The 21964-nt window shown below is 39.4% G+C and overlaps 2 protein-coding genes and 1 long non-coding RNA gene across 9 annotated transcripts; 1 reads left to right on the top strand and 2 right to left on the bottom strand.

The window, feature by feature from the left end:
• Nucleotides 1-8: 8 nt before the first annotated feature.
• On the top strand, nucleotides 9-595 carry LOC121653555. Its single transcript, XR_006012814.1, has 2 exons — nucleotides 9-161; nucleotides 383-595. It is a non-coding gene; the product is annotated as an uncharacterized LOC121653555 (long non-coding RNA).
• A 323-nt stretch (nucleotides 596-918) lies between these two features.
• eef1db (eukaryotic translation elongation factor 1 delta b (guanine nucleotide exchange protein)) lies at nucleotides 919-10478 on the bottom strand. 6 transcript variants are annotated; one of them, XM_042007228.1, is made up of 11 exons: nucleotides 10356-10452; nucleotides 8502-8511; nucleotides 8282-8339; nucleotides 5293-6524; nucleotides 4720-4837; nucleotides 4318-4389; nucleotides 3689-3776; nucleotides 2780-2904; nucleotides 2448-2648; nucleotides 2154-2348; nucleotides 919-1048 (listed from the first exon to the last, which is right to left on the bottom strand). In XM_042007228.1, exons 4-11 carry the CDS (start codon nucleotides 6522-6524, stop codon nucleotides 1010-1012), a joined length of 2070 nt encoding a protein of 689 aa, XP_041863162.1. In that variant the 5' UTR covers nucleotides 8282-8339; nucleotides 8502-8511; nucleotides 10356-10452; the 3' UTR covers nucleotides 919-1009. The 6 variants fall into 6 exon arrangements, with proteins under 6 accessions (XP_041863162.1, XP_041863164.1, XP_041863167.1 ...); XM_042007230.1 differs by lacking the exon at nucleotides 8502-8511 and having other exon boundaries at nucleotides 10356-10465; XM_042007232.1 differs by lacking the exons at nucleotides 919-1048; nucleotides 2154-2348; nucleotides 2448-2648 and adding an exon at nucleotides 2665-2681 and having other exon boundaries at nucleotides 2737-2904; nucleotides 10356-10460.
• pycr3 (pyrroline-5-carboxylate reductase 3) lies at nucleotides 10356-21949 on the bottom strand. Of its 2 annotated transcripts, none has more exons than XM_042007241.1 (7): nucleotides 21762-21949; nucleotides 18985-19081; nucleotides 18845-18909; nucleotides 16426-16605; nucleotides 16111-16323; nucleotides 13186-13278; nucleotides 10356-13084 (listed from the first exon to the last, which is right to left on the bottom strand). In XM_042007241.1, exons 2-7 carry the CDS (start codon nucleotides 19070-19072, stop codon nucleotides 12881-12883), a joined length of 843 nt encoding a protein of 280 aa, XP_041863175.1. In that variant the 5' UTR covers nucleotides 19073-19081; nucleotides 21762-21949; the 3' UTR covers nucleotides 10356-12880. The 2 variants fall into 2 exon arrangements, with proteins under 2 accessions (XP_041863175.1, XP_041863174.1); XM_042007240.1 differs by lacking the exon at nucleotides 21762-21949 and adding an exon at nucleotides 20897-21730 and having other exon boundaries at nucleotides 18985-19078.
• Between the last annotated feature and the right edge of the window lie 15 nt (nucleotides 21950-21964).

Here is a 21964-nt window from a genome sequence, read left to right as displayed (position 1 = left end):
GTTGGACAACAGAACCGATCTCCCGCAGTGTAAGTTGCATCAGTAAACAGTGACTACCATCATCATCATCATCTGTTACCCATACACAAATCAAGTTTGTCCTTCAGTTACAGTGGGAGGCTGTAGCTCTGGAGGAAGAGCAGTCGTCTTCCAACCAGAAGGTTGGTGGATCGATTGTAACTTGGTAGACCGGTGTGATCGATCAGGGAAAGCCTGGAAGCTACATGTTGAAAGTGTCCTTGAGCAAGACAATGTGCCTATTGTGGTATATGTGTGTGAGAATGAGTGAATGTGACTTGCAGCGTAACACGCTTTAAATGGTCAAGCTGACTGGAAAGAACTATATAAGTACAAGTCCATTTATCATTTTTACCATTTACAGATCTTCGCCCGCTGTCTTTGGACCAGTTCACCGATTACAAACAGCTTTTTTTGACTGCTTCTAACTGCATGGTCAGTAGAAATGAAGAAATACGGGATTACCCAGACCACTCAGATGTTTGTCATCTGGGGTCAGGTGGTGCGTCAGGAGGGCCTACAGAGCTGCAGCTACTGGGAGACAGAGTGGGATGGCCAGGAGATGAGAATATTGGAAGAAAGGTACACAAAATTAAAAAAATTCAATGTGATCAAGATGTTTACAGGAATTGTAGATGCTAGTCTCCAGTTACTCATATGTTTAATAATTTTGTCCTAAATCAGCAAGGTATTAGAACCAGTTTTTTTATTCTTCTATTTTTTGTGTCACACACACACACACACACACCTACCTCATGGTATCAATCCATCCCTGAGATTTTATTTTATTCTTAGTGTAAAACAGTTTCTACCCCTGTGATGCTTCACACTGCTGTTTTTCTTCTCATGGAGACAATGTAAAGAATGATCTTCACTCTATAAATCCACACAGACAGCTGCTTCAGTGCAAGAGTTTGTTTTATTATTAACCGTTGACACAATCAGCAGAGAAACAAGGCATGACCACGAGACAAGGGGAGACGGACTGGGATCAGATCTTGTTGAATGCTGCTACGTCAACACTCTGAACCTGAAACAGATCAGAGAAGACTCGTTTACTCTCAACTACATCACAAGGGAAATTATTCACAAGTTCCTGTGTGACCTGAAATCTTTCAGCCTTTTTCATGTGCAATTTTGGCCACTTGATGGCAGCAACGTGCTGACAAAAGGGACTGAAAATGTCTTCATAGCTCAACTTGACTTCTTCACCATAAATGTAGGTAGTTAGGTCAGAGCAAGCCACCATTCTTCTAAAATAAAAAAAAGATATATGTATTTATTTTATAGTTGTGTTGCCTGTATTGCTTAGTAATAATCGGTGTCTTACCTGAAGTAAACAACTGTCAAATTGCTTTCCTAAATGGAAGTCATGGGCTTTAAAATCCACACTAAAGATCTCGGCCCATTAGGAAATTATCTGATTCTCTAAACTGTTCTGACTGCTGTCTACTGCAGGCAAGACAAATACTCTATACAGTTCCACATTAAAAACAGAAAAATTCAAAACAGTTGACGATCCAGTTTAGTTGTTAAACAGCTGTTGCTGCTCCTAAGAATCCTCTGAGAAAAAAGAAAAAAACTATTCGATTTCCAAAAGAACTAAAAGTAAAAAACTAACTCAACCCAAAGATAGATCTGTAAGAGCTCTAATACATCAAAGCCAGCAAAAAGGAGCACTTAGTCCCTTTAAATCTAGTTCATTTACTCAGAAAATCTGTTGTTTTGTTTTTTTTTAGGTGTGAAAGCTCAACCAAACTCTGCTGTGGATCAAAGCAGTGACGACGTAGGTCTCAGTTTCCGTCAAGGAGACTACTATGCACGGCATTGTGGGTAAACACAAGCAAAACGTGCCTGTGTAGAGCGGTAGCTGGGAGAAATGGCTTAACGTCAGATGTGGAAGAACGAGGCAAAAGCTTTGGCAATTAGTCAACTCAGATTACTAGGATTTGATGCAGCTCTTATTTGGTGGAGACAGAAGTTGCCCTGCATTGCTTCTCTAGCGAGAAGGTGTTAAGTTATTCAAAAGGTTTAGTTTATTTGACTTAGTGCAACGTTAAAGGAAATCTGGATCAGATTTTTTTTCTTATCTTTGCTCAAACAGAGAAGAAACACTTGTATCTGATTATACTTACATAGTCTTCAAACTTGGTGATCTCCTCCTCCAGCAGGTCTGTTCCCACCTTGTCGTCCTCCACCACACATGCAATCTGGAGTTTCTTGATGCCGTAACCTACAGGAACCAGTTTGGACATTCCCCATAACAGACCATCAGCCTGCACCGAGCGCACACACTCCTCCAGCTTCGCCATGTCTGTTTCATCATCCCACTGACAGAAACAGGAGAAAGGACAAAGCAGATCATGAGTCACTCTGTTTAAAATTTCAGGTTCCTGAAGGCAACACAGACATTTGCCACGCAAACTCACTGGTTTAACATCCAATAAGATGGAGGACTTGGCGATGATGGCGGGCTTCTTGGCTTTCCTCTCTGCATACTCTTTCAGCCTCTGCTCTTTTAGTTTCTCTGCCTCTTCATCTTCATCACTACCAAACAGGTCAATATCATCATCATCGTCATCTTCATCCTCTTTAACTGGAGCGCTGGTCTTCTGTTGGACCGTTGTGCCCTGGAGGAAGGCAAATTAAATTCAAATCAAATTGGACATTTTAAAGGGAGTATTCTTACAGTGGCATCTTTGGAGTTCTGCTGGAACTAACACGAATGCGTCTGAACATACAAAAGCAGATATAACCTTACATTTGTGTAGCGAACTGAGGGAGCTGGAGCCAGAGATGGAGCTGGGGCCACTGATGCAGGACTTTTCTCTAAAACAGCCACCCGACATTCAAGTTTGGAGAGCGCTGACCGCAAGTCCTCAACCACTGCAAGAACAGAAAAAGTTGTGTCGGTTCAGTAATGAAACACAGTTGTTGAGCGTTGTGTGTGTGATATTTTAAGCTAGGTATTTTAATGATAAATGATATTTGCATGTTGAAAATAAACATGCTAAATGAATTATCAGAAGTCTGTAGGGATGAAGCCTAAGCATTGCTGTTACACAGGAACATCAGGACTTTTGTGTTGTAGTGAATTCTAGTAAGAAAAACTGATTCACTCAGCATGTAAATGTTTTTCAGGAGGAAATTAAATCTCACTTTGCAAATGCTGACTTGTGCACAACAGTACAAGTGTCCTGAACCCTCTACATTTCCATCTTCAAGGACATGAAACGCCACGACTAATGTGTGAAAGCAGTTGCAACCAGACGGGCCAACTCAGTTTCAAGTTATGTTCCTTATGGTAAATAAGGAGGGGAATTACTTCTCAAAAGAGGTGCCAATATAGATTTGCAAATAATTGTATATATAAAGGTTTTTAGTAGTGTCAAGTAAAAAAAAAAAAAAAAAAGGACTAAAATAACATAGAAATCTACACATTTATTCAAACAGGGTTAAATGATATTAGAGAAGAATGCAATAGGATGATCTACTAACTACTAACTTCTGAGAGTATTCATCATTAGCTGGAGTCCAAATAAAACACAAAAAACTGAAGATTAAAATCCTAAATGATTTTTTAAGTTAATTTTGGCCTCATTTTAGACAAAAAGTAAAGGCTCTATGCATGTAAAGACAGAACATGCATAATCTGACACTGCAGACCCACCTTTGTGTAAACTCTGGTTCTCCAGCTCCAGGCTCTTGATGCGAGACACTAGTTCTCCTTGATCTGCTGCATTGTTGCTGCTAGCGCTCTACACAGGCAAGACAGAATAAGGTCAGTACAGTTTAAACTGAGTGATCCATAACAGAGAAACTGAGTACTAAATATAAAAAAATCACACTTCATAAAAGAATATGCAATAGCATTTACAGCCAGAATAAGATGGTAAAAAAAAAAAAAAAAAGAAGTTCTGCATGGACCCAAGCAGAAATACAAGGCAAAGCACAAACCCAATCCCACACAAACTACAAGCTGAGTGCAACCATCAGCAAGTCAAGTCCGCTAGCACCATCCTTGTTAAGAAACAGTTAATAGTCACTCGATAACGGGGTCCCAGCTAGCTTTTTGCCACCCAATGTGGCAGCATAAAAGAACAATGTGATGTCACCGACAACGGTTTATAATTATATAGAGCACAAAGCTTTAGAGAGACTGCATCTTTGCAAACATGAAACTGTACACACCTTCCTTACCCTGGACATTAACCACTAAATATACCTGTGATTTCAAGCGGAAAATTGGTGACGAGTTACTCCTTGTATGTACTGTATTAGATGAGCTCTGCTACTTACTCCTGCTAAGGATTTCTGGATGTTCTCCCGAGCCCGAGCAATGTCTTGCAGGATGGTGTTCGCTCCAGCATCCTTGAAGTAAACAGAAGTCAAGACTCCATAATTTTTCAGTAAAGTTTATTACGCCAAAGTCTTTGACGATGTGATTTACATATGAATTTTCTATGTAACATAACCATGCAAATCCAGAACTTTTAGCATGACAGGTGATTTGATATTTTTTAAAAAAGAAACACATAATAAAAAGCAACACCACAAGTTAAAACTATAATTAAGCTTAAACAATACAGCTGATATTATGGGTAAACTGTGGGGAGATGATTCATCATTCAGTCTTTTGCACCTGTTTTTATTGAAATGTTGTAAAAACTTAAAATGAATAAATAAAGACAGTGTGGTTACCTGTGCGTTTTGTGGCGAGCCATTCATGCGCTCATAGAAGAGTCTTTCAGCCTCATCATAACGAGGTTTGTCAAACCAGATCTTTTCCTGGGCCAGAAAGTCCACCATGCTCATTTTTCTACAAAGGACATAGTGAGGTAGGACAAGAGGGATGTAAGGACAGGAAGTCAGAAAGGAAAAACAAAACAAAAGGGAAAATATATTTATTTTAACTACTGCAGCCATTTTTATACTCAGAATCTATGGTGTATTGTAGAATCTAGTATTTTGATATTTTTATGGCTTATTTGATGCATTTATCTATTTACACAACCAGACTGCCCCAATAAAACTTCACAAACTCTTAAAGGAAGCTGGAAAACAATGATGGCTCATACAAAAAGTCACTAAGGAAAACCATAACCAAACCACAGCAAGCAAACAATGAATGAACCAAGGTGAAAGAATAAAATAAAAGATCAACAAAGAAAGTACATTTGTAATGAGGGGAACACATGATGGGGGTGGGGAGAAACTCAACGAAAGATGAACTGAAATGTCTGAAGCAGTTCCACTCTCCCGGTTTGGTCATACTTGTCCCTTCGTGGGGCCTTGGAGGCAACTGATGGTGCTTCCTGCCTCTGGTCCTTCTTCACCGCACATGCTTTAGCTGCACCGGAGCCACAGAAACGACTTTCTGCAGCATCGTATCGCCACTTGTCCAGCCACACCCGCTCGCTGTCCGGGTGGAGGAAATAGCTGGTTCCTGACGCTTCTTCTCCCTCTGGAATCTCCACTGGTTCCTCTTCCTCTTGGATCGGGTGCAGAGCATGGAAGATTTCTACCTTACCCTGGGGAACCACCCGTTTTTCCTCTACCACCACTTCCTCATCTTCCTCCTCTTCCTCCTCTTCTTCCACAAGGCTTTGAGGGTGGTCGCTACCTCTGGAGGTGGAGGTGCAGCTAGATCTCTTAGAGGAATTGTTACCATACAGAGTTTGGTAAAAGGCTGCTTCAGCGCGGTCATACAGTGGCTTGTCCAGCCAGACGTCTCTCACCAGCTCCACTGGGATGCAAGGCAGCCCATTTATCGACTGCTGTGCAGTCGGTGTGACGGCTGATTCTGGGAGGATGGGCGTTGCAGGAGTTGGGGCTAGAGACTGATATCCTTCATCAGGTGTTGTGGATGAAACAGAGCGATTGGGCAGTGGCGGGAGGTCCAGAGAGTTTGGGATGGAAGGCTGCATGGATTCAATGAAGCGGCGTTCTGCTTGGTCGAAAGTTGTCTTGTTGACCCACACAGCCTGTTCGACATGATGGCAAGCAACCTGATCACCATGGTGACATGCCAGTCCTGAGGAAGATGGAGCCAGGGTGGATGGAGTGTTTGAGCATTTGCCTGAGGACTGAGGTGAGCTTATGTTAGAGGAGCTCATTAGCCAGCACTGGTAGAGGCTCTCTGCTCGCTCATAGACGCTGCGTTCAAACCACACATTAGCGCACTCCGACTGTAAACCGACCAAGGTGGCGCACTGGTCAGGTGGCTGGCTCATCTGTTTGTCTGGTTTGTCTTCATTCTTGACGTCAGCCTTCCCCTCTGGGTGGCTCTCAGGATTAGATGACCGTTTCTTGCGGCGCCGGCTTTTCCCACTGCGTTTTCCATCTCCATTCAAGCTGCCACTCTCTGGAGATGAGGATGCAGTCTCTCCGTTTCTCTGGCCCGGTTCAGACTTTTTCCTACCAGTCGGTGCTGCTTTTGTGGACTGATCCGCCTGATCGGGCTCCAAAGGATCCTCTACGGAGAACTGGGAAATCTTCTTGGACATCTTTCATCCGTTGCAGGAAAACAAAAGAGAATAACAAGTACAGGCTCTTGGGTTAGTTAGAGAGAGGCAGGAAGAATCAAAGACACAAAGGGGTTAATCTTTTAGACATGAATTACCAGTTCTACCGTTTTTGTTATAGAGCTGGATCTTAGACTATGAACAGCTCCTGAGAAAAAACAAGCAGCATGCTGAAAACCGGAAAGCATCCATGCAGGTTAATGAAGTTAGAAATCTACTTTTATCCAAACAGATTCTTAACAAATCTGAAATTGTCATATCTATTAAAGTGTACTTCATATAGTGTAGTTTCTAATTTACTGGAACTTACTGTCACTACAAGTATAAATAAAAACTATTAAACATACACCACTGAGTACACTAGGGATGTCATGATTACTTGATTTCATAATAAATCGTGGTTTTAAACTTATGATTAATTAATTGTAAAGATCCCTCAAAATCGGCACTTTCCATTCAGAATTATGTCCGAAGTTACACATTATTTGCAAGTTACCACTTGTGTTGTTTTATTTCAGTTGTAGAAGAGGCATGTTCAAGTGGGAAAGTCGTTCCAAATATATGGATTAAGTCATCCTTGTCAGATTACTGTGGTTAGAATACAAAATGTGTAAATGTGAAGGAAAGGTCACCAGCCTGTAAAGCATGAAAAATGTGCAGTGAGAGGAAATGCATAATGTTTACCGCCTACAGCATGATCACCAGCTTTGCATGCTAAAGGTAAATGTGCAATAACTGGGTTCACTTAACATAACATTGAAATTAAAAGCTGTCTTCTGCTATTTTTTAATTGTGTGTGACTAAGGTTGAGCTTACAGCACAATGTGACAAATTAAACAGCAAACACTTAATGTTACATTATACAAATGAGAAAAACTCAAACTTTTATTAACTCAGTATGAGTCGACGCCTTTTTTGTCATCAGTGTGCAATGGCCTGCAGAAGACGTATTTAATTTCAGAAATATGATCTTGTTTATTTATTTTCACTGTTCCAGGAATATTTATGCTTCAAACAGCAGCTAATCTGATGAAGAACAAAAGAGACAAAAGCTAACCAAATGTTTATTTTCTGTGTGTTTAAAAATGTCTTTTCAGGTTAAAAATAAGCCATTTTTATAATGTAGTTTACAAAGAGAACTCCATAAAGTCTGGATAGAGGTTCTGTAGCCTTTTCCATCTGTTTTCGCTGAAAGAAATCCAGAGTTAATATGTAGGATTTATTTGTTGTTTACAGAAAAAGGGATTTTGTTGAAATGGGACTTTTTGGTTACTTTACTTTGTTACAAAAATATTTTGTTATGTTGGCATTGAAATATAGAAATAAATAAAACTTAAAGACCTACAGGGAATGGTCATGTGGCCTTCATAATTTAGTGTTGTGAAATGAACTGACAACTTATCATGATGATCGTAATATCATGATCATTTCTATGACCATAATCATACCAAGAAAATCTAGAATAGTGACATCCCTACAGTACAGTACAGCTGACTTTGTTCATTTAAAAACATTTTAAGACACAAAGACATGAGAGCATGCAAAAACAAGAAGAAAATACTCATGCAGCAACAAACCGCACATCATGCAACCGTAAGTCATGCAGATTTTCTGTTTAGCAATACAGTCAATACATTCCCTTCATGCTGCAAACAGATGAGCCGCTAACATGCAACTAAAACCGTTTTGGGAAGTTGCTTCCTGGTTGATGGGAATCAGAATTTAAACTCTTAACTCACCTTCCTTGGTAAAGTGGTCGAACTCAACCTAGCATCAAAGTTAAATGCTCAACACGTTCTTTTCATCCAGTTAACCGCAAGCCATTGAAAAAGAAATTTACCAGTCACTATCTTGCACAGTAAACTGAATTGATATATGGCAAACAGCTACGTGGGTGGAACAGCAACACAAGGCTCAGACAAAAGGAGGCACAGGGAAAGTGTCTCAAGCAATACTCACAAGTCAAATTCTGAATGCACGGTGAGAGGAAAAAAATTGCATGTTATGTTTTCTGAAACAATTCCTCAATATTAACGTCAACCTCCTCATTTATTTAACTTTGCTCTTATTTCATAGACTATGAATAAATATAAGAATTCTTACATTATAATTTGCTAAAATCTAAGATCTCATTGCTATCTACAACCTGGAACTGAAACGTTTCAAAACGTTTTCCTCATCGACTACAATTTATGGATAATAGGATGAAAGAGTTTTAATAGTACATCCTTCTTGGAGCAATTTGACACCCACTGTAGATATTCAAACAAGTTCACAAGTCAACACCAGCGATAGACAGCAACGGATTTATTACTTAAATGACAACAAAAATTTTTATTTCTCTAGCAGAGCAACTACGACAGAAAGCCAAGCCAACTTTTCTGTGTGCGAGACTGCTCTCTGCATCGTATGACTGCTCTTTCTGTAAACTGTTTTACCTCTGTACTATGAAACCATGTACAGTTAAAATGTCATAAAAAAGTAGATAATTTCTTAAGCTTCCCCTCACTGTCACACTTTGATAATGTTCACTGCACTTCTTTATATAAATCTCTGCTTGAATAAATACAAAAAAAGCAGCTAATGGGTTTCCACTCTCACTTATTTATACTATTTGTTTAATTTCAACATTGCGTTAACTATATTTCAGTACATGTTGCAGCTGAGCAGATGGTGGTGCAGTCAAGTCACAGCAGGATGCTAATTGGTTTGTAAAATTACACTACAGGGAAATGAGTGAAAATGTTAACCCTAACCCCCATAATTACCCCATTGTAATATAACTAGCATAATCTATATCTAATGCCTTTTATATATATGAACAAGTCTACACTGAGAACAAAGCACATTGCACACTTAATGCATGCATCTTTAAGCACACAAGTTTATATAAATCATAGTAGGGCACTGTAGCTACCATTAAAAAATAAAATAAAAAAATATCTTATCTATTTATAGCAGCAGATTTGGTGTCTATTGCGTGATCCTGACAAGCAGGTGAACGTGGGATCAGCTCAACTCATGAAAAAGCCATTAACAGCTTGTAGGTATGGGAGTGTACGATTGATTTATTTTTTTTATATATATATATATATATATATCAGAGAGTATCTCCGTGTACTTTAAATATGGGAAGGCTACATAAAATATTTCTGCCTGCGTAACTAAATACCCTAAACAAGTGATGACTGGTGCAATCAGAGAACATGCATTTCACAAATCTTTATCCCACCTAGATGCTTCCTGTGGAGGAGGCATTACTCAAATGGTTCAAGAGTGGCTTACAAGGACACGAATACCGGTGTTATCAAATTTCCTCTTTCATCTAATTTATTCAATGCTTTTACACTTGAATTTAGAGGCATCTGAAGCTAATATGCTGAAGGAAAGCCTGTCAAGCAAAACGCAGAAGATCAGAGGGGCAGCTGTCATCATGTAAAGATCCACCTAGCTAACCTTATTAGCCATCTTTTGTCAATTTAAAATAAGTCCGTGCTACTCTAAATGCTACAAGACCACAAGAACAACTCTAGTAATCTTCAAAATGTGACAGGAAACCTTATGGTAATACTGACATTTGGGTTAAAAGTCAAACAGCACAAGCAGTTATTGAAGCCGGTATCCGGCAGGCGTGACTGTCGCTCCGGGCAGTGTTAGCACTAGCAAGCAGCTTCATCCAGCTAGCCACCTGCTAGCCTCGGCTAACACAAGTCATACCCCGCTAAAATTCATCAGTTTCAGAAAGTGTCATGTAAACAAGACCCAAAACTGACGCTGGAGACCTAACTGTCAGTCAGCGTTAGCGTTACTTACTGCTTTGTTTTCTGTAAAGTCGATGTGACGCAGGTCGGTGGATAAAACGCGTGTTTCTTCAGCCGAGAGTGACAACGGGAAGAAGGAGGAGGAGGAGGAGGAAGCAAGGAGCAGGACGATTGTGTGATCTTGGAGGAGGGGGGAGGGGGGAGGGGGTTATGAATCGAGAATGGTGCCTCGTGTCCTGTGCTGAATGAATGGACTGAAACGCAGTTATGAATCACAGTGAGGCTAAATGTGATCGGCACTGGCGTTTCTGACACTTTGGTATTTACAGCATCAAAAAACGAATGAATGGTTATTTAAAACACGACTTTCAGTATTTTTCCACCCTCAGTCCTGTAAAACAACCTTTAGCTGCACGCTGGACTTATATTTATACCTCTTAAGTTGTACACAATTATCTAACTTCCATTTATTATTTACTTAAACCTATTTTTATTATGATTATAGCATTTAATATTGATAAGACTGAAATGTGAACCTAGCAGCAACATGATGTAATTGTTTGGTACATTTATCTTTTTCAGTTGCCTGTCTTTGTTTTACAACTCAACTTTGCAAGAAAGACTTTATTAAATAACTTTTAAAGTTGGAAAACTCAAGTTTGAACTTTCACACTGATCTGATGATTTATTTTATCTATTTTATGCGTATGTGTACATTTCTAGTTAATCATTTCTGCATCCACATGCCACAGGCTGACTTTAAAACCTCAAATTAATTCAACATAAAAAAGGCAATGCAAAGACAAAGTTTATTAAAATGACACTTTATGAAAATCCATCCTACACACTTGGTGAGTAATTCCTACACATTTTTCAACACATTGTGTCATGAACTAGATATTTCCTACATCTTAGATTATCACAGCGCAGCTGCACAACCGTCATTATACAAAAATGTAATTTTATGCTTCTTTTGGTCAAATAACGTATGTGATCATTATGATTTTAAGACATCCACAAATTTAACTTCCACTTGAGACTTTACATTACATGCACATTATAATCCAGAAAAGGTCATATGTTCATATTTGGTACTTTTTTGGATGTATAAACTAATTTTCTTATCATTTTCTTCCTCTGTGATAACAGGACTATGCAAAAATCATGATCCAATCCCTTTTTCTTATATTCTGCTTCTGAACATCCAGATTGTCTTATATTATTTTAAAATGGGATTGAACAATAGCTTTCCAGGTTTTTTTTAGGTTTTTTAAAAGTTTTCTTTGGATATTTGCTACTTTTCAATCATTTTTCAGTCCAGTCCTTGTACTTATCCTTTTTTAGTGGAGTGTGTTTTTCTTAAGCCACTAAATACTAATCTATGAATCATTAAAATATAAAAGAAGGCACCTAACTCAGGGGATGAACCAGTGTTGTGTTCACACATAAGACAACTTAGCAAAGAAGTAAATTTAAATAGGGTCTTTAGGCACTTTGTTACTAGCAGCATGACAAAGACACATCATCTCTACTTCCTAAAATGCGTCCCAGAAAAATACCAAAAAGCAACAAGGAGTTATTATCAGACAAAGCATATCTCAGCATGGTGTCCTTAAAACATCTGAGGAAAAACTGGATAACTGGAGGACAAAAGGAAAAGCATCAGGACTGAATAAATAACTATATACAGCAAGTGATATCCTGAAGAAATAGAAACAAATACAGCAAAGACCCGATCAAGGAAATGAGAGATGCATCTGGACCTTCAGTTGATCCACCTACTGTTGGCTGAAGCCTGATCAGAAATGTCTCCATGGAAGGATGGCTGTCAAGAAGTCATTCTTAATGAAGGGAAACAGACAGAAAAAGCTGAGGTATGTCACATGACACAAGAACTGGACTGAAAAATCAGGCAATAGTTCTGATGGAGGGATGAAACCTCTCCAGAATCTGAACTTCAACATTATTGAAGCAGTGTGGGACCAAAATCAGAAAACATCCCAAAAAAAAGAGCTTTGGAAAGTCCTCCAAGAAACCTGGAGAACATTTCCTCAAGACTACTCAAAGAAAACATAAGAAAACTGGTCTAACAGTAAACAGCTGCACTTGTTTAATGTTTTCTTGGCAATATATAAAGAAATGAGGAGTGGTTTAAGACTTTTGCACAGTACTGTGGAGCAAACGTGACTAAAATGGAAGGCTCTGCAACTTTCTGTGAACATGATTCACAATACTAGCTTGTCAAACCATAGTGCTACCTTACTGGTATTACTGTCTTAAATAAATTGAGGAAAAATATAATAGTGTGCACAAAAAAAACACAAAATCTCTTAAAACTGCAGATCACAGGAGACCTTGTCAAAATAAATTGTTCACATTAAACTCTTCTGCTCAAAAACAGAGTGTAAACAGCACTTATTTAAGGAAAAGTTAAAGGGAAAGAAAATTAAATAAAAAAAAATGTGCTTCAGTCCTTTTTTGTCTTTGATTTCCACATTGAGCAAAAAGAATAAAATCTGTTTGTTCTGAGGCTTTTTTTCAGTTCAAGTTCAACCAGAGTTTTTAAAAGGCAACGCATCACTTCCTGCTGCCTGCTGCAGACTTTCGTCCAAGCTCCCTGGCTCTCTCGGTGGCCGACTCCACCGCGCTCATGGTTGACGCCCTCACGCCTCCCTGTTCCAGCGTGTGAAGCCCGTAGATGGTTGTCCCCCCTGGTGTGCAGACCTCAGAGCGAAGTTGAGCTGGATGCTTCCCCGAATCACGTAACAGCCTCCCAGCACCCTGCCACACACCAGGACAGCAGCATTAAACTAATGAGGCTCAAACACTGGGTTTGGACAATCACAGCTATTGTTTTACGATGACAACATTGTAAAACTGACCAGAACAGTCTGAGATGCGATGCTATGAGCTAGAGCGCTTGGCATGCCCATTTTAACAGCTCCTTCTGCCAGAGCTTCTGCAAAAAGGTAAACCTGCACAGAAGAATCACATGCATCAGAGTGAAGGATCAGTGAGGTTCACATTTTATGTGGATGCATTTAAGGCAAGGCAAGGCAAGGCAAGGCAGTTTATTTGTATAGCACATTTCATGTACAGGACAATTCAAAGTGCTTTACATAAAACAAAGACATTACAGATATTAGAATAGTAAAAGGCATCAACACATAATCAACACATAATCACAATAAAATAATAAATTACATTAAAATGATTAAAAGCAAGATAAGTTAAAAAAAGTTACCGTGCAGATTTCATGCATAGGCGCATGAGAAAAGAAAAGTTTTTAACCTGGATTTAAAAATGTCTACATTTGGGGAAAGTTTAATCTCCACTGGCAGTTTGTTCCATTTGTTTGCAGCATAACAGCTAAATGCTGCTTCTCCATGTTTAGTCTGGACTCTGGCCTGGACTAGTTGACCAGAGTCTTTGGATCTAAGAGCTCTGCTAGGTTTATATTCTCTGAACATATCACAGATGTATTCTGGGCCTAAACCATTCTGGGATTTGTAAATGATCAGAAGGGTTTTAAAATCTATTCTGTGACTGACTGGAAGCCAGTGTAAAGATTTTAAAACTGGTGTGATGTGTTCAGATCTCTTAGTCCTGGTTAAAACTCTAGCAGCAGCGTTCTGGATGAGCTGCAGATGTTTAATGCTCTTTTTAGGAAGTCCTGTTAAAAGACCATTACAGTAATCCAGTCTACTGGAGATGAATGCATGGATGAGTTTCTCTTGGTCTTTCTGGGAGACTAAACTTTTAATTCTGTTGATGTTTCTGAGCTGGTAAAAAGCTGTCTTAGTGACAGCTTTGATATGGCTGCTGAAAGTCAGATCTGAGTCTATCAACACTCCCAGGTTACGAACTTGGTTGGTAATTTTAAGAGCCCGAGTCTCCAGGTGTTTGCCAATGCTGACCCTCTTCTCTTTGCTACCAAACAGAATAATCTCAGTTTTGTCTTCATTTAATTGTAGGAAATTCTCCCTCATCCAGGTGTTTATTTGCTCCAGACACTGACACATTAAGTCTATTGGACTGCAGTCGTCTGGTGACAGAGACACATAAAGTTGTGTATCATCTGCATAACTTTGATAACTAATGCTATAGTTTTGTAATATTTTACCCAAAGGGAGCAGATACAAGTTGAAGAGAAGAGGTCCAAGGACTGACCCCTGGGGGACTCCACAAGTCATGGCCACTCGCTTGGATTCATAGCTGCCGATCGTAACAAAATAACTCCGGCCTTCTAAATAGGACCTGAACCAGTTAAGGACCGCTCCAGAAAGTCCAACCCAGTTTTCCAGCCTGTGCAACAGGATTCTGTGATCTACAGTATCAAACGCAGCACTGAGATCCAACAGAACCAGGACTGATACTTGACCAGAATCGGTATTCAACCTAATGTCATTTAACACTTTGACCAGAGCTGTTTCAGTGCTGTGATGAGGTCGGAAGCCGGACTGAAATTTATCAAGATTTCCACTTTCATTTAAAAAGTCATGAAGCTGGTGAAATACAACTTTTTCAATAATCTTGGAAATAAAAGAGAGGTTAGAGACAGGTCTATAGTTGTTCATTATAGAGGCGTCTAGAGTCCTTTTCTTTAGGAGTGGCTTAATAGCAGCTATCTTTAGTGACTTGGGAAAAATGCCTGATGCCAGCGAGCTGTTAACTATCAGTAGGAGATCACTTTCTACTGAGGTAAAAACTGTTTTTAAAAAGTCGGATGGTATCATGTCCAGAGTGCATGTTGTTGATTTCAAATGCCAAACTGTTTCTTGTAGGACTTTTAAATTCACCATTTTAAATTGTGACATGACATCAGAATTGTTTCCGGGTTTTAGGCACAGACTAATTTTCTTGTTTGACTGTGTGGAATTAATATTTTGCCTAATTGTTTTAATTTTTTTTTTTTTTTTTTTTTTGTTTTAAAAGGATGACTTCACATCACTAAGGACAAAACAAATTCCACAGCATTACTGTAGTAACCATATTATACCTTTACTTAAACTTGTTTTAAACTTAGATCAAAGTAGGCATACATTTTTTAAGGGATGTCAAAAAGTACATCAAAACCCTTCTTCCATTGTTGGCAGAGAAATTTTACAGACGGTAAATGTTTTTCCCCGTCAAGCTTTGTCCGATTTTTTGTTTATGGATGATGTTACAGCCGTTATGTCTCAATTCAGCCTGAGTTTCTTCAAATGTTGCTATGATTTGAAAGCTGTTTGAACAAAGTTGGATGTTGTGAAAAGTGATGAATATGAAACGGGTGGTTGTCATGGTTTCATCAATGTCCAGTGTGAGAGAAGCTGGAGTAAATTTAACAGTAATGGTCTGTATAAAGACAGACTGATAAAATGTTGGACATTTCATTTACAGATGACAGATGATCAGGATGTTTGTAGGCAATGTTGCATGATCTACTCAACAATCCTCAGCTTACAGAAAAAGCACATATTCATACATATTTGTAAGTTTTATTTTGCGTGTACATGTCTGCTGTTTATTCTCTGTAATGTCTTTTTAAAAATCTTGGATCTTGAGATATTCTATTATAACATCCTTATTTATTGTTAGAGCTGTGTTATTGTGTTGTGGAAACTTTTGTTTCATGGTGAGACAAACAATATACTTATAGCAATTAATCTAAACAACAATAAGTACAAATCTTAATGCAGATTGTTTGTGATTTATTGAAAATTTGCTGAAATATTAAGAATATTAAGCCTTTGTATGTAAAATTATTTTCATCAATTTAAATTATTTTATTCTTAAAAATTACACTTAAAAAAAAAAAAACTCACAAAAGCGACTCCGCTCCCACTCAGCCCCGTGTGGATATCAATCCAGGCTTCAGGCCCCTCCTCCACCAACCCGCAGTGATGCAACAGGGAGCGAAGCAGAGCGCCGTCCTCCTGTTTTGCATGGGATCCCCTAGCAAACAGGAGGGCCCCCTCCTGAACCACACATGGGAGGTTTGGCATCAGCCGGATGGCAACTGAATTCTCAGGAAGGAGCTTAAAATCACAACAGAGTAACAAAAATATGAAACATGATGGAAAGATCATGACTTGATGGACATTTAGTTTAAAAGGCTAAACACTAGCCATGGCACTCACCTCCTCTAATGTTGCCAACGTAATTCCTGCTGCAACCGACACAATGATGTGTCTGTCGGTGATGTGCTGCGAGATCTCGGTCAGAACAAGTGGAACCAGGTGAGGTTTAACGGCGACGAAGACCACATCTGATCCACAAACCACCTCAACGTTGGAGTGACTTACAGCTACGCCAAGCTCCTGAAATCATCAAGAACCACCAGCATCAGCTACGGCTTCTCCAAATATAATAAATCTGACTGTCCCATTCATGATACATTTATTCATTTTATTGGTTCATTTTAGACGTGTTAAATTTCTAAAGTTTTCTCAAGTTAATTTCTAAATCTAAAGTTGTTTGTGTAGGGATATTAAAAAAAATCATTAGTGTTAACCAGATCTTATGAAGTAAATACAATCTGAGATAAACAGCAACACAAAACATGTTACACCGTATCATCATTAGTTGTAAAAAAGAATTAGCAAAAAGCAAAAGCAGTGTGTGAAAAATTAATTCCACCGTTACTGCTTCCACACTTCACAGTAAGTGTGATCACATCTATAAAGGTCGAAGGTTTGGCAGCATGCCGGTGTGTGTTAACACAATGGCAAGGAGCAAAGACAGCAATGATCTCAGAGAAGCAACTGATGTTACCCATCAATCTGAGAAGGTTTATAAGGTCAGTTCCAAAGTATTTGGAGACCATCCAACTATAGTTAAAAAAGATTATTCACAAGTGGAAAATATTCAAGATGGCTGCCAGTCTTTCCAGGTGTGGGCATCCCAGCAAGTTAAGATCATGCAATGCTCAAAGAAACTGCAAAAAAAAAACCAAGAGCTACATCTCAGACTCACCATGCCTCAGTTAGTATGTTAAGTGTTAAGTTTATGACAGTCCAATTAGAAAAAGACTGAACCAGTATGACTTCTTTGGAAGGGTTGCAGGAGAACGTCATTCTAAAAAGAACATGGCAGCACACTTAAGGTCCATTTATGCTGGATGCAGAAGGCGGATACGCACACTGACGCACAGTTTAGCCCGTCTTCTGCGTCGGTTACGCGTGTAATTTGGTCCATTTTTAGGGAGCTTAGCTATCTGCCGTTTGACGCGGAAGACGTGGCAATGCCACTGGAAATTGTGGGGGCAGAATTAAGTTAACACACGCAAAGCGAAAGGAACAAGCCAGAGAAGAAGAAGAGGAACAGGAAGAAGATGATGCAGAACCGCCAAATAAAAAGCCCCAGAAGAAGAAGATGCAGATGATGAAGAAGCTGATAACTATAACATTCGCATTTACAGGCACAAGTGTAGGCATGCACGTTTGTAAACAACTTTATAGTGGTGTATTATCGCTACCAATCAGGGTCAAAACGTAGAAATGAACCCTGAATTCAGCACTGCCCGCTTGTGGTTGAACTGACTTATTACCCGTGGAAACATACGAGACGTGTATGACGAAACTGTCTGCGTATTTGTCTTCTGCATCAAGCATGAATGGGCCTTTAGGTTTGCGAAGCTGCTTCTGAACAAACCACAAGACTTCTGGAACAACCAGACCGAAGTGGAGATATTTGGTCAGAATGCACAGAAACTCCAAACAACATATCACATACAAACACCTCATACCAACTGTCAAGCACGGTGGTGGAGGGCTGATGATCTGGGCTTGTTTTACAACCACAGGACCTGGACACCTTGTAGTACTGAATGGACCATGAACTCCTCTGGATACCAACGTATTCTGGAGTCAAATATGAATTCACTTGTCTGGCAACTAAAACTTGACTGAAACTGTCTCATGCAACATGATCCCAAACACAGCATCAGATCTAACACAGAGCGGTGCTGCAGTGATCTGAAGTCCAGACCTCAACCGGATTGAAATGCCATGGAGGGAACCTTAAAAGAGCTCGACATGAACAAAATCAAAATAAACTCCATGCATTGAAGCAATGTTGTAAAGAAGCATGGACCAAAGTTTCTCCACAATGTGTGACATCATAATTACTTCACTTTTCTGCAGCCAAGGGAGGTTTTACAAGCCACTGAATCATGGGGAGTACTGAGATTTTTTTTTTTTACCCACTACTTCTGTATTTTGGCTTAGATTTTATTAAAGACATAATGGTACAGTGTAATAGGTCATGTGTGTTTTCACTGTGACAACATTTTACACTCTGTTACCTGATGATGTCATCTAATCTCCATGCATAAATGACTTATTACTGCACAGAAAAACAATTGTTTTGTGTTCAGACCTATAAAATAGTATAAAACATTTTGCACAACTCCATGGCAACAGGAGGTCAGCTTGACAACAGATTGGTTGCAGAAGTAATTTGATCTTACCAACAGCAACACAATCCCTGTCACTGCTAACTGATCCACCTTATTGAGAACTAACAGGAGAGCAAATAAAATGAGATAGAAAGACGTACCTGAAAGCGTCCCAGATTCCTGGCAGAGGGAGCGCTCACTTTGACGTTTACAGGAAGAACACTTCCTACAACATAAAGCATGAACCATCAACTCCAATCAAACCCTGCTTCAGCTTTTTAACGACTTTCTTTGCACTTACCAGACAAGATGCCCTTTGCAATGCCAAAAGCCATGTTCCCTGCACCGATGAAGCCGATCTTCAGCTGTGAGTCCATCTCGGGGTCCATTTTGATCTGAAAGGAAAGCAAAGACTTTATGAAGGAAAGAGTGCTGACCAAATGGCACACCATCATCATGACATGTTTTCCACAGCTCTTCCACAATAACCATGGCTTTAATTTTTTGACTACTTCATAACAACATATGAGAAAAACTCTCAGTGAAGAAAATATGCAGATTAATCGATATGGACAGTAACAGCCAAGGCTTCAAAGATGAGAATCAAAAGGTTTTTAACTTAATTAGAAAGTTTCACCCTTATACCGTTTTTTTAAAATAAGAAAAGATATTTGGCTAATATATCAAGCTTTTAATGCTGCTAAATTTTATACTGATTTGAGTTTCGCCACATTACAATGTCATTACAATTCACCCTCTAAAGCAGCATTTTACATGCATCACGATTTTAATTAGAAAAGAGTCCGAAACGAAAGAAAAAAAACTTCAAATTGTTTAAATTTTCTCAGTATCTTTACAATATGACACAAACTTAGTTTTTTTTAATCAGTAAATAAATATTGATACCAGTTCACTGTGCAACATCAAGACCTTTCCATCACCGTTGTCATAGCAACATGGTAAAACATACAATTGCCATATGCCGAGAGATGTAATGGGACTGGAGACTTTTTATTCTAAACCATCTCAACAGAAATCTCATTACAGCATGAAACCAGGTTAAACCAAGAAATGGCATTACATGTTAAATCCTGGTTGACAGTTGGCCAGAAATCAAGATTCCTCCCCTCCCCCACCCACAAACAATGCCACAGCCTGATTTCCACATCTTTGTCCTCGTTGTCATGTAACAGCATCCCAACCCAAATCAGGGTTTCTAGAGTCAAATAATACAGATCTGAAGAGGAGAGTCTCTGTAAATTAGTTTTCTCCTTCCTGACAGTCATAACCCAACACTTCAGAGAGGTCCCATTTCTGCTAAGTAAAGAAAAGCCAGACACTTCTTAAAAGGATTGAAAGCTAAATCAGTGTTTAAATGTGTCTATACGAGTCTAGCTGCAGAAATAAAGGTACCAGAGGACCAACACAACATAGAGACACAATATAATCGAAAACTAGTCTGGGATTCTTGTGGCACTTTTTGACAACTCCTAGGTCATACAAAATCTCTTTATAGATGTTTGTTACATTTAACATATATTACATCTCTCTCTAATCATTTTGTGGCCTTTTTTTTGGTAGCAGGATTAGTTAAAGTTTTAGACGGGTTTGCATGAAGGACTTTTTCCAGAGATATGGTTTTGGCCGACTAGAGTGATTCAAAGCAAATTTAGCCTTGGAGGAGGAATAGTTTGTGTAATCCAAGTGATCATTGTGGCAGTTTCATCTCAGTTTGGCCACTGAAACTGATGTCTAATAACTCATTTTCATCTTGATGGTTGCTTTGCATCCTGTTTCTTCGTGGACATTTTATGCCAATTCATTTGGAGCCGTTTTGCTTCATATTGACATCTTAGACACATGGGCTCCCTGATCTTAGATGTAAAGATCCAATATGTCTGTCCAGTAATGTGCGATTATAAGAATTTAGTTAATTGTAGGATACTGGATAGAATTTTAGGAATATAGAAATGGAAATCCATCTCTCTATTATCAACCTCTTTCAGCGTAAACCCGTGAACAGAGACAGAGACAGATAATGAAGTCTAATCTAATCTAATCTTGCAGAACTCTCGTATTTGCATTCGTTTCTCTATGGTGGGCACTTTGCTTACACAGCACATCACAATGGATTCATGCAGTAAGACAACGTAATAAATCAAATCTTAGTTGTGATCTAGTGGCTACATCTTTCGCACGATGTTTACCCCTACAATTAAATCCAGGTTCTGACTGGTATTGTCCGGGCAGTGCTGCGGCCAGGGCAGCAACAACGCATCCCCATCCGAGTCTTCCGTCTGCTCATCATTTCTGTCCGATTTGACCACAGCTGCAACCAGAGGGCGTCTGGCCTCCATGATAGCGATCATTGCTTTCTCATACCGCCACCAGCCCTGTAGTTTAGTTGGGGCTGGGGAGTCAGGCTCACGCTTAAACTTGTAATAAGCACTTTTTAGAAGTTTCCAGCGAAACTTCAACTGATCCACAGATCTGTGATAACCGGCCGCTGTCATTCTCCTGTGAGCCACCTTAAAGAGTTTGTTATTCCTCACTTTCCTCCCATCCAGGCATTTCTTAATGTCCAGCTCCTTGAGGATTTCAAGGAACAATTCCGTTTCCTTTACGTCCCAGTTCTGCTTCTTTATACCAGAGTCTTCCATTGTTTTGGCAAAGCAGCACGTTAGCTAAACGGCTAATTGACTGTAGACCGCCGATATAACGCTCAATCGGCTAGGTTGCTAATTGGGTTATGGCATGTCTAGTATTGCAGGAGCGATGCTGACCATATGTTAGCTGAAATCTTAGCACTATTTCACCAAGAGGCGTGAAAGCTGCTCCGATAAAATGCTTAAATTTATACGCATAAAACTACAGCAGCTGAAAACTAGCAGCGCAGCTGCATCCAGCTACGGATAGCTAGAAAATAATCCAGGGCAGATTAGGTTAGAAATACAATGCACGTGTTTCTTGTTGACTGGACAACCATAAAGTAACACGGAGTGACGAAAACAAAATGAGACGCGATGATGTGGAAAAAGGCCGGTAAAAGTTTACATTGCAATTTTTATTCACCTGATTTTTTTTTTTCAGATGTGTTGACGTCCTGAGTTTCAGAAGAGCAATTTCTAGTTTAATATTTTAACTGTCACAGACGTCGGTAACAACCGGACCTTTCACATTAGCCAGCGCGTCAGGAATGTAGGTTCGTTTGTTGTTTACTTCTTTACTGCTGTACGACATGGGCGGACACATTCGCGTCCTCTCTCACATTACCGCACGCG

This window comes from Melanotaenia boesemani, chromosome 14 (assembly GCF_017639745.1).
Source record: "Melanotaenia boesemani isolate fMelBoe1 chromosome 14, fMelBoe1.pri, whole genome shotgun sequence".
Lineage (NCBI taxonomy): Eukaryota > Metazoa > Chordata > Actinopteri > Atheriniformes > Melanotaeniidae > Melanotaenia > Melanotaenia boesemani.
The sequence above is the reverse complement of the archived record's forward strand: the minus strand, read 5'-3'. Positions and strand labels throughout refer to the sequence as shown.

What these genes read in the sequence shown, in the direction of transcription:
- eef1db (XM_042007230.1), bottom strand. Translation starts at nt 6,524, where the DNA reads ATGTCCAAGAAGATTTCCCAGTTCTCCGTAGAGGATCCTTTGGAGCCC. An exon ending in TCCAGAAATCCTTAGCAGGA is followed by an intron (nt 3,777 to 4,317) that starts GTAAGTAGCAGA and finishes TTGCCTGTGTAG; the next exon opens with AGCGCTAGCAGCAACAATGC. An exon ending in GAACCAGAGTTTACACAAAG is followed by an intron (nt 2,905 to 3,688) that starts GTGGGTCTGCAG and finishes CTGTTCTTGCAG; the next exon opens with TGGTTGAGGACTTGCGGTCA.
- pycr3 (XM_042007240.1), bottom strand. Translation starts at nt 21,343, where the DNA reads ATGGAAGACTCTGGTATAAAGAAGCAGAACTGGGACGTAAAGGAAACG. An exon ending in GTCAGAACCTGGATTTAATT is followed by an intron (nt 19,079 to 20,896) that starts GTAGGGGTAAAC and finishes CTTTCCTTTCAG; the next exon opens with ATCAAAATGGACCCCGAGAT. An exon ending in GTGGGAGCGGAGTCGCTTTT is followed by an intron (nt 13,279 to 16,110) that starts GTGAGTTTTTTT and finishes TCTTCTGTGCAG; the next exon opens with GTTTACCTTTTTGCAGAAGC.